This window comes from Dendrobates tinctorius, unplaced genomic scaffold, assembly GCF_039654945.1.
Source record: "Dendrobates tinctorius isolate UK_male_01 unplaced genomic scaffold, ASM3965494v1 ptg000152l, whole genome shotgun sequence".
NCBI classification, from domain to species: Eukaryota; Metazoa; Chordata; class Amphibia; order Anura; family Dendrobatidae; genus Dendrobates; species Dendrobates tinctorius.
In genome coordinates, this window is record NW_027361819.1 from 1,965,540 (window position 1) to 1,977,072 (window position 11,533).

The 11,533-nt window shown below is 45.9% G+C and overlaps 1 protein-coding gene across 1 annotated transcript; it reads left to right on the forward strand.

Annotated features, from left to right (window-relative positions):
- Positions 1-9,204: 9,204 nt before the first annotated feature.
- Positions 9,205-10,752, forward strand: LOC141050628 (E3 ubiquitin/ISG15 ligase TRIM25-like). The gene has a single exon (XM_073547215.1). The coding sequence runs from the start codon at positions 9,205-9,207 to the stop codon at positions 10,750-10,752; it is 1,548 nt and encodes a 515-aa protein (XP_073403316.1).
- The last annotated feature ends 781 nt before the right edge of the window (positions 10,753-11,533 follow it).

The following is an 11,533-nucleotide window of genomic DNA, read 5'->3' on the forward strand; positions in this document are numbered from 1 at the left end:
TTTTGACTCCCCCCATAAACACTAACTCTTGGCTTGATCAAGAGTTCACAGGCATTCAATATAGAAATCAGAGTAAAGCCACTAATAGACACCCCTGAAACGTTGATTCTCCTCCTTATCTAATGAGAAAACCAAACCAATTCTCCCACCATTATCTCTACCAACATCGTATGTTGGACTAGAATCAGAAGACCCCGATATGAGCTAGATGTGATGGGTTTGGGTGAAGAACGGGTTGAGGTTGTGTTCAGGGTTTTTGTTACGGTTGGGAGCCACTTTAGATAACTTGATGAAAATTGTTAAACAACAGCCAACCAGGTAAATCCAAGGAGATGGTTTAATGATCTGATTAGATTAAGCCAGCTTAAAAATTATCACAACCAATGAACAATGAATAAGTGTTTCCTTCATTGGGTGATTACCAGATTGTTAAGACTGGCTGATAGTTGGGAACAAGCCCTGCTATAAATGCTAATTTGCCAATCATAGGTTCCTCCAAATGAGCCATAAGGACTTGTGAATTGGTTTCAGGCTGTGAGTTAAGATATAGTGCAGATCATGTATTGAGGTTGGGTTCAGGGTTTCTAGTAATGTAATTTTCAAAACTTGGGTCGTGATCGGATTTAGTTCCTTTGTGGGATTATAAAACATATATTGGGGTTAGGTTCAAGTTTTGCATGGGAATCAATCAAGAGCATATGTTGGGTAAAGGGTTCATGACTTGTGTTAAATTTGGCTTCAAGACTCATGTTGGGGTTGGGTTGAGGACTTGTGTTGGGGTCAAATTCAGGTCTTGCCTTAGGATTGAGTCCAGGTCATGTGTTGGATTTGGATTCAGGACTTGCGTTAGGATCAGGATCAGAATGTGTTGTGTTGACTGAAGATACTGTATGTCTTGGGGTAAGTGAAAAGAGGAGGATGATTGACCTCATGGAGATCAACATCCGACACTGCGGAGACACCATCACGTGTTTCTCAACGCAGTGATTCTAGAGCACTGCTCCCATCCCTTGTGGGAAATATGTAAAACACGCAAATATATAAGCCGCGGAGACACCATCACATGTTTCTCAACGCAGGCAGTGACTAGCCAGGTCTTTCACCGGGAAGGAACAACCACGGGAAGGGCAGTCTCCAATGAAGGAAACCACCTATGCCAAAACATGGTATCCATCCACAGACAGCTGTTTCGGGGTATTGCCCCTCATCAGTGTGGAGTAGGAAACTGGCTAGTGGGAGCAATGCCTAGTAACAGACCATGAAAAGAGGAGGATGATTGACCTCATGGAGATCAACATCCGACACTGCAGAGACACCATCACGTGTTTCTCAACGCAGTGATTCTAGAGCACTGCTCCCATCCCTTGTGGGAAATATGTAAAACATGCAAATATATAAGCCGCGGAGACACCATCACATGTTTCTCAACGCAGGCAGTGACTAGCCAGGTCTTTCACCGGGAAGGAACAACCACGGGAAGGGCAGTCTCCAATGAAGGAAACCACCTATGCCAAAACATGGTATCCATCCACAGACAGCTGTTTCGGGGTATTGCCCCTCATCAGTGTGGAGAAGGAAACTGGCTAGTGGGAGCAATGCCTAGTAACAGACCATGAAAAGAGGAGGATGATTGACCTCATGGAGATCAACATCCGACACTGCGGAGACACCATCACGTGTTTCTCAACGCAGTGATTCTAGAGCACTGCTCCCATCCCTTGTGGGAAATATGTAAAACATGCAAATATATAAGCCGCGGAGACACCATCACATGTTTCTCAACGCAGGCAGTGACTAGCCAGGTCTTTCACCGGGAAGGAACAACCACGGGAAGGGCAGTCTCCAATGAAGGAAACCACCTATGCCAAAACATGGTATCCATCCACAGACAGCTGTTTCGAGGTATTGCCCCTCATCAGTGTGGAGTAGGAAACTGGCTAGTGGGAGCAATGCCTAGTAACAGACCATGAAAAGAGGAGGATGAATGACCTCATGGAGATCAACATCCGACACTGCGGAGACACCATCACGTGTTTCTCAACACAGTGATTCTAGAGCACTGCTCCCATCCCTTATGGGAAATATGTAAAACATGCAAATATATAAGCCGCGGAGACACCATCACATGGGAGCAGTGCTCTAGAATCACTGCGTTGAGAAACACGTGATGGTGTCTCCGCAGTGTCGGATGTTGATCTCCATGAGGTCAATCATCCTCCTCTTTTCTTAGACTATGAGGCCGGGCGTCTGTCCTTCTATGAGATGTGTGACCCCATCAGACACTTACACACCTTCACCTCCTCCTTCACTGAACCCCTACATGTTATCTTGTATGTGTATAAAGGAGCCTCTGTTACAATAAGAAGCTGAGGCCGAGATTAAATGTTCATGAGTGAATTGACCCAGTTGTTTGCTTATTTTAATGGGTTACTTCCATCTCCTTAACTTCTGGTATATGGATCGGATATACCATAACTTTTGTCATTGCTTGGACCCCACTAATCCAGAGAATGAAGGCACCACAGTCTCCCCTTTTAAGGCTTCCTAGTATGAGTATTGGTGTTTTTTTTTTTATGCTGCACCTTTTCTTTCACAAAAAGCACAGAATATTACATTAACACTTCCTGACACATGCCGTAAGTGTACATCACGATCAGGAAGGGGTTCCTCTAAATTAATGATCGGTTACATCATGGCGATCATGCAGGCACAGCTTATCTTGGCTTACGTGATAGCGGAGCTCCAGCTGTCGCACGCTATCTCCCATCCAATTGGCAGCCCCGCAACGTGATCACTTGCTGCCGATGGTAGTCATCCCAACCAGAGGTCTAATAATGACGTCTGAGTCTGCAAGTTATGGGGGCCTGTTAGACCTTGGTCCTAGAATGGTCTAACAGGTGATCTGGCAATGTCACACTGACTGGTGTAATGCATTGCAGCACATGTGCATTAGAGCAATGATCAGAAGTTTTAAGCGCAAGGCCGGGGCCCGGTCCCCGAGGTTGTATGGACGCTGAATGTCCTGCAGCAGACACCGGAGGAGTAGTGAGCTGTAAATGCACTACTCCCATCTAAGACTTGGGGGCACAACAGCAACTTGGATAGTGAGCCGGGACTCAGGAGTAGAGTCCCCGAAGCAGGCTACAGCTGTCTGCCGTACAAGTAGAGTTCTTGGGAACATCTGTCAGGAGGCACTCCAGTTTAACTCGGTACTAGGAGATCTTCACACTTAAAGGCGCTATAGAGGAGACGTTCAGAAAGGTACATGTTGGCGGAGTGTTGGAAGGGAGCATCCTATCTTGCCTGGAGGTTGACTGAGCCCAGGACCCAGAGGACACAGCACGGAGGCAGGCATCTGTGTGAACTGCAGACTGTGAGTAAAGCTTTGGAACTACATGCCCTGGTGTCCTCCACTTATTCCTGCATCACTACACCCCGCACTACTACATCTGGGCACCAGCCTCTACACCGCCTGTGCCTCTCCTCCATTGCTACATCTACACTGCCCTGGGACTACAGCTCCACCTGTGGGGAGCTTCACCATCTTGGCTGCAACCCACCACCAGTCCCAGAGGATCTGCATGCAGCATCGGCCTAACACCTCACTTGCCGAACACCACAGGTGGCGTCACGAACTATTCATAAACTTCATTTCATTGTTCATTCATCCCCTTTTTGCCAAAAACTCAATATAAATCTGGTATTGCTGTAATCGCACCCACCCGAAGAATAAAGTCGCCTAATTACTTATACCACATGAGGGACTGTGTGAAAAATAAAGAAACAAGAAAATTCTTCACCTGCTGATTTGTTCATTCTGCCTCCCAAAGATCACAGTAAAGCTTGGTGCACAATTATCCTGCACTCTGCGCTTAGCGCTTACACCAGGGTTTCTGTGTAAATCTCTGATTCAAATGGAATCCCTAGTGGAAGATTCCTTATAATGAGGCAGAGGGAGGCACTGTGGATGTCATCTGACCTGTGATCCGGCAGTGTCAGTGTTTTTAGGTGTGTATAAAAGCATGGTCCGCCACAGTTTTGTGCACTTCTGAAAAAGACAATGCTGAACAGAGGCCAGACGGAGTACAGAGTAATTCTGCTGCCTCATTATAGTGAATGAATCATTCTGGGGTTTCATCTGAATGTCGTCAACTCGGCAATTCAATAATACTTTCAGTTCTGAAATTGAAGAAAAAATATAACCTTTTTTTTTTTTTTTTTAAATTTTTTAATATGTAGTTCAAGGGGGGCAATTTTGAGTTTTAGGTTTTGGTTCCCATAGGGTAGTACTCCTGCAGATGTTTGTGAAATTCTGTCCAAGAACAAACCACTGTGAATTGACAGTCCGTGGTTCTTCTGACCTGAAAGGGAAAGCAGCTCTGCAGGCACTAAATACACCTGATTGAGAAGATCACACTGGCCTTGAATAAGAAGGAAGCAACGTGGAGAAGCTTTGATGGTCAAGATGGCCTCCGGGAGAGTAGAGTCTGAGAGGACTGCCTTTAAAGCTTAAACATGTTGAGTCGCTTCAATTGGAAGCCCACATTATTACCAAGAAAATCGCCAGTCATTTTAAAGAAACTTAGAGAAGCAAGAGTTGTCTGAGAACCCCAGACAAGCTAGACACATCTCAGTAAAATTTTCAAGAGTTGGAAGCCAGGAGTGAGGAACTGTCTCGGGACATTTCTCGAATTAAGGACTTGGTCAACAAAAAAAGATGTCCTATTGATTTTACAAGCAAAAGATGATGTATGTAATGGAGATAAGTGTCTCCTCTATGCTATGGGTGATCTGAATGTAGGGGTGATCTCTGAGATTCTACAGAAAGGCATGGCAGAGTTTGTGACCCACGCTGAGACTTGTATCTCTCTACGTAGAGTCTTGCCAATCATTATGGATGTAAATTTGGCTCATAAAAGGATGGAGATCTCAGAAGACTTGAAAACCCATATCGGCTTCTGATGTGAAGCATGATCGTCCGCCCTCAAGATTTAGTACTTGCACTCAAGTCTTGAGCACCTATTGCTTCACTGAGCAATGCAGCACTACTGGGAAGTCGAAACCAGCAGCCAATGAATATGGGACGTTGGTTTGGCTTATTCTAGTATCGAAAGAGAAGGGAAATGTTATGGGATTGGAGACCATAACTGTGTCCTGGTTTTTGTAGAGATACACGATAAAGTCCCCTCTGGCCCATAACTCAAAAGCCAAGTTCCTAATTATTGAGCAGTGTTCCCCAATAATAGGCAAGTAGCTGAATTAGGAGGGTGGACTCTTGGAGTTTTATGAGCTACGTGACCAGGAGCGGCACTTGTTCTGACATCTACATACTTTCCAAGCCAATTTCCAGGAATGTTTGCATGCAGCATTCTATGTAGACAATGGGGCTCGGATTAAGGTCCTCCTATAGAAATATTACTGTCTGTAACTTGGGGTGCACTAAATGTGTTTTACATAGTAGTGTTGATGGTTCATTGGTGTCACTGTTTGATGTTCACAATAAAAATTTCAAAGAATTCATTTCTTCTCCTTTTTCTTTTTTTTGCTTTATCTGAGTTCCCTTAGAAGCTTCAAAATGTGTTGGAGACCTCATGTCTGTTGGTTTCTCCTTTTGTCTTGGGCTCAAGATTCTTGTAGGAAGTTTCATAAGCCGGTGACCACATGTACACCATTTAGTAAGCAGAAACATCTCTTGTCCCAGCGATCACGTGATCGCTCGTAAGGAGCGGGGGCTTACGGGTCTTGGTAGACTCCGATCAGTACAAAGAAGGCTAAATTTGACCTGTAACTGGGGCTAACTGGCAGCAAGCAGAGATCATGGACATCGGTAAATGTGCACAGGAACTTTTAGTTCTAGAACTTTACCAGAAGGTGTCACTGTTCGCTCACCAGGCGCTATAATGTACCCTAGCGTAATATTGTATAATGTGATGAGCTGTAAGATGTATTTTATGCTATACACCCCTCTCAACATGGCAAGCAGGGATTACAATGGCACCCTAAATGTGATGCATCATGGTGGAAAAATAAAGAAAAATGGCAGACATTACACAGAATGGGAGGAGGAGGACATCAGAGACTCCGGGCATCCCATCCTCGTCACTCCCGGGACCTACCGCAGGCCGTGTCCTGAAGCTGAACCCCATGATAACGCTGTCTGTGGCGGTGTCCGAGAATGGGAAGATATGAGTGTCTAAGACATACATGTATTTACGGGGCTGATCTAGGGCCTGGTGGGTGGTCTTGTCTAAGGTATATTTTGAGGCTCACTTTAGAGTCTGCATTTCATTAATGGTCTGGTTATAGTTCAGGTGAGATGTATTTATGGGACATGGTTTTGGACCATTTATAAATTTGAGACTCCCTTTATTAGGGGTTAGTCTGATCTGAGGCCTCTATGGTGGGGGATCTGGTCTTAGGCCTTTATCAGGGGGGAGGGGATCCGGCCTGAGGCTAGTATTGGGAGATCTGAGGCCTCTATTGGGGGGCAGAGTTGGTCTGGGGTCTGTACTACGGGGCTCTGATCTGAAGCCTGTTTTTCATTAGTGGGACCGTTTTGCTTTAGGGGGTTTGTGTTAATGGGGTCTGAGAATGGTTGGACTGGTCTCATCAGAAGAGACATTAGAGATGACGGCAGGAAGGGGTTGGTTCATTGGCCTTCCATCCGGCAGTCACCAATTACTGACTGGGAGATTGCTCAAGGGTCTCACTAATCGATTTGCTCATCTGGTCTAGTGTTTGTGTTTAATGTGGTCAGGCCTGGGGTCTTTACATATTTTATGGGGTCTAGTTACCAGTCTCTATCTTGTGGGATCGGATTTGGGGTCTGTTTTGGTTTGGTTGATGGGGTCTGCTGTGGCGTCCGATTTTGGTCTCGAGCATTTGGCAGTAATGGCTGTCGGATTCTTCCTATTCTCTATACAGTGGGGAAGAAAAGTCTTTAGTCAGCCACCAATTGTGCACGTTCTCCACTTATAAAGATGAGAGCGGCCTGTAATTGACATCATAGGTAGACCACAACTATGAGAGTCAAAATGAGAAAACAAATCCAGAAAATCACCTTGTCTGATTTGGGAAGATTTATATTGCAAATTATGGTGGAAAATAAGTATTTGGTCATTAACAAAAGTTCATCTCAATACTTTGTGATATATCCTTTGTTGGCAATGACAGAGGTCAGAGGTTTTCCATAAGTCTTCACAAGGATGGCACACACTGTTGGCGGTATGTTGGCCCATTCCTCCATGCAGATCTCCTCTTGAGCGGTGATGTTTTGGGCCTGTCGCTGGGCAACACGGACTTTCAAATCCCTGCAAAGGTTTTCTATGGGGTTGAGATCTGGAGACTGGCTAGGCCACTCCAGGACCTTCATATGCTTCTTACTAAGCCACTCCTTTGTTGCCCTGGCGGTGTGCTTGGGATCATTATCATGCTGAAAGTCCCATCTACGTTTCATCTTCAATGCCCTTGCTGATAGGAGGTTTGCACTCAAACTCTCACGATACATGGTCCATTCATTATGTCATGTACACGGATCAGTTGTCCTGGTCCCTTTGCAAAGAAACAGCCCCAAAGCATGATGTTGCCACCCCCATGCTTCACAGTAGGTATGGTGTTCTTTGGATACAACTCAGCATTCTGTTTCCTCCAAACACGATGAGTTTTGTTTCTACCAAACAGTTCTACTTTGGTTTCATCAGACCATATGACATTCTCCCAATACTCATCTGGATAATCTAAATGCTCTCTACCAAACTTCAGACGGGCCCGGACATGTACTGGCTTAAGCAGGGGGACACGTCTGGCACTGCAGGATCTGAGTCCCTGGTGGCGTAGTGTGTTACTGATGGTAGTCTTTGTTACAGTGGTCCCAGCTCTATACAGGTCATTCACTAGGTCCCCCCATGTGGTTCTGGGATTTTTGCTCACCGTTCTTGTGATCATTTTGACCACACGGGGTGAGATCTTGTGTGGAGCCCCAGTTTGAGGGAGATTATCAGTGGTCTTGTATGTCTTCCATTTTCTTATAATTGCTCCCACAGTTGATTTCATCATACCAAGCTGCTTGCCTATTGCAGATTCAGTCTTCCCAGCCTGGTGCAGGGCTACAATTTTGTTTCTGGTGTCCTTCTACAGCTCTTTGGTCTTCACCATAGTGGAGTGTGACTGTTTGAGGTTGTGGACAGGTGTCTTTTATACTGATAAGTTCATTACTACAGGTAATGAGTGGAGGACAGAGGAGCCTCTTAAAGAAGAATTTACAGGTCTGTGAGAGCCAGAAATCTTGCATGTTATTAGGTGCCCAAATACTTATTTTCCACCATAATTTGCAAAATAAATCTTGCCAAATCAGACAAGGTGATTTTTCTAGATTTGTTTTCTCATTGTGACTCTCATAGTTGTGGTCTACCTATGAGGCCTCTCTCACCTTTTTAAGTGAGAGAACTTGCACAATTGGTGGCTGACTAAATACTTTTTTTCCCCACTATATGTGTCTGCCGGGGTGGTGGGAGGTTTCTGATTTTCTGATTTCTTTATTAGATCTGTGTCTCTGCTCATGATTCTGTGACTTTTTCCCACAGCTCTGCTCTGAGGACAGGGATAATTTTAGCATTACTGTACATCCCATCATCTATTTTGGCCATCACCTTTTACAAGGGCCAGGAATAGCCAGTAATCCTATCCTGCTCGTTCAGTGTCTTCCCTGGCCGCTGACCAGTCAGAATTCTTGCCCCTTGTAGCGAGAAAGCTTTTCCAAACAAAAATAAAAAATACACTCCTGATAAATATCGGTCGTCCTCATCTGTCAATTAATGAAAAACTTCTTGGATGTTTGGGTGCTAACCAAAATACCAATATGGCTGGCAGTATTGATCTTACAAGTGGTGCTTGTCTCTCATTTTTCCCAGGCTTAAGATTAGTAAGTCCACCAGATTAATGCAGGTTTTCCACTCTGAAGCCATATTGGTGGTCACCCAGTTTTTCCAAGTTCTGTTTACTGGGGTTTAGGCTCAGTAACCTTGGACTGGGAGTTTGTTGTGGGGACACTCAGGCGGCAGATCAGGTTCACACTGAGGACTTGAAGACTCAGCCGAGTGTAATTATCAGAAGGAACAGCTGAGACGTGCAGGACGCTACAACAGCTGAAGTCTGAAGTGAATATTCGGCACTGTTGTCGCTGCGCTCCACTCCTTGCTGGACTCGATGGCGACTGCAGATCTGAAGGACGAGCTGAACTGTTCCATATGCCTGAATATCTACATGGAGCCTGTAACTCTGAGATGTGGCCACAGCTTCTGCCAGGGATGTATCCGATCGGTACTGGACAGGCAAGATGGAGTTGGCATCTACACCTGCCCAGAATGCCGTGCAGAATACCAAAAGCGCCCACCATTGCGACGGAACTTGAAGCTTTGTAACATCGTGGAGCATTTCCGGTCAACGCAACCAGAGGCGAAGCCTCCCGGGATCTTCTGCACCTACTGCGTCCATGCCTCCGTCCCAGCATTCAAGACTTGCCTGATGTGCGAAGCTTCTCTGTGCAGTGTCCATCTGAGCGTTCACAGCAAATCCACCGACCACGTCTTGACAGAGCCCACCAGCTCCATGGACAACAGAAAATGTGCCACTCACCAGGAGATGCTAAAGTACTACTGCTGTAAAGATGCCGCCTGCATCTGCGTGTCATGTTGCGTGTTTGGAGAACATCGAGGACATCAGGTGGAACTTCTCAAAGAGGCATCTGAGAAGAAGAAAGAAAAACTAAGAAAAGTTCTGGAAAAGCTGTCCTCAAAATGTGAAGAGACGGAGAAGAGCATGCAAAGTTTACAAGATCACAAGAGGGGAGTCAAGGAGAAAGCCGCAAACATGACGACATGGGTGACTGCTCTGTTTAAGGACATCAAGGCCCAGGTCCAAGCTCTGGAAGAACGGGTCTTGAGTGACATCTCCAGACAGAGGGATAAAGTCTCGCTCTCAGTCACTGATCTGATCCAGCAACTGGAGATGAAGAAGGAGGAGTTGTCCAGGAAGATGATGTACATCGAGGAGCTGTGCCAAGTGCCCGATCCACTCGATGTCCTACAGGGACGGGACGTCAGCAGAGCTGAGCCGCCAGATGAAGGACTTGGTAAGAGGCTGCAGGCTGTAGGTGATCTTGATGAAGTTCTGACCTCGTTGACCCTACAGTCATCTTTATCCAGTATTGTGACCAACTTAAAGCAAAACGTTAACGTCCAAAACTTAATGCTGGACATTAAGACGGCGGCGGTTGATGTGTCTGTGTCCGGAGACCTGAAGAGCGCTACGTGGTCCAAGACCCCGATCTGGACAAAAGCTTCACAAAGATTTAAAAACTATTGTCAGGTTCTGAGTTTTCAGAGTTTTAGCTCCGGAAAGATTTACTGGGAAGTGGAGACCAGTGAACTAGGGAATTGGAGGGTGGGGGTGGCATATCCCAGCCTGGAGCGGAAGGGAGATCTGTCCGGGATAGGACAGAACAACAAATCCTGGTGCCTTCGCCTGTGTCAGAAGGATTATCTTGTCGCTCATGCTGCAAAAGAGATTCCACTACAGCTGGAGACCTCGCTGCAGAGACTAGGTATATTCCTGGACTACGAGGCTGGGCGGCTGTCCTTCTATCGGCTGTGTGAGCCCATTCAACATCTCCACACCTTCACTGCCACCTTCACAGAGCCTCTTCATGCAGTGTTTCTGGTATGGCGGGACGGTTGGGTGAGAATCCGGAGCTAGGATTACTAACCTAGATGACCTGGTCCTTTAGGATGGAAGCCCTTCGAGCCTTATCCTAACTGCCAGCCTCTACGGTGCCTCTTCTGATTTGGTAGGCCTTGCGTGATGTCATGTATGCGTTGTGCCGCAACGATGACGTCACATTGGGCTTGCCAATCAGAAGACGAGTTGAGGATTGGTGCAGGTGGTAAGGTGGAGGTTTGTTGACTCCTAACTGGTGGCCACTTAGTAGTGGCTGTTGGGCCAGGGTCCAACGAATTGTTTAGCTCATGTTTATTTTCGAAAAAGATAAAAATGGGAAACGCTAATTTTAAAGGAACTCTTCAGACAAAACTCTGGGTGGGGCACCAGACGGCATTATAATGCTCCACCACCTCAGATCAGTGTTTCGATTTTACGTTTAAGGTTTTTTTTAACAGAAAATTAGTCTAGGAAGGCTCCTCATGAGCTTTGCTAAAGTTTTCCTTTTTAAAGCGGCTTGTCAAATCCTGTTAACATAAAGGGATATTCTGATCTACACAAATGGTCACATATCTGCTGGATCAAGGTGGGTCTGAACATTGGGACTTATATTGGTCACCAGAATGGGGGATTCTCCATTCTCCCCTGACCTCAAGACGATGGCGGGAGTTGTTGACTTGAGTGCAGGTGACTATAGATTCTGTTCATCAGTCGTGGGGCCTGAATGGAACTTCATTCAGACAAGGTCTTCCGGCCAAGGGAGATCGGCTATTGATGGGTGTCCCAATGGGTAGATCCACACCAATCTATCCAGTGGTTA

Excerpts from the sequence above, each read along its gene's own strand:
- LOC141050628 (XM_073547215.1), top strand. The coding sequence starts at position 9,205 with ATGGCGACTGCAGATCTGAAGGACGAGCTGAACTGTTCCATATGCCTG.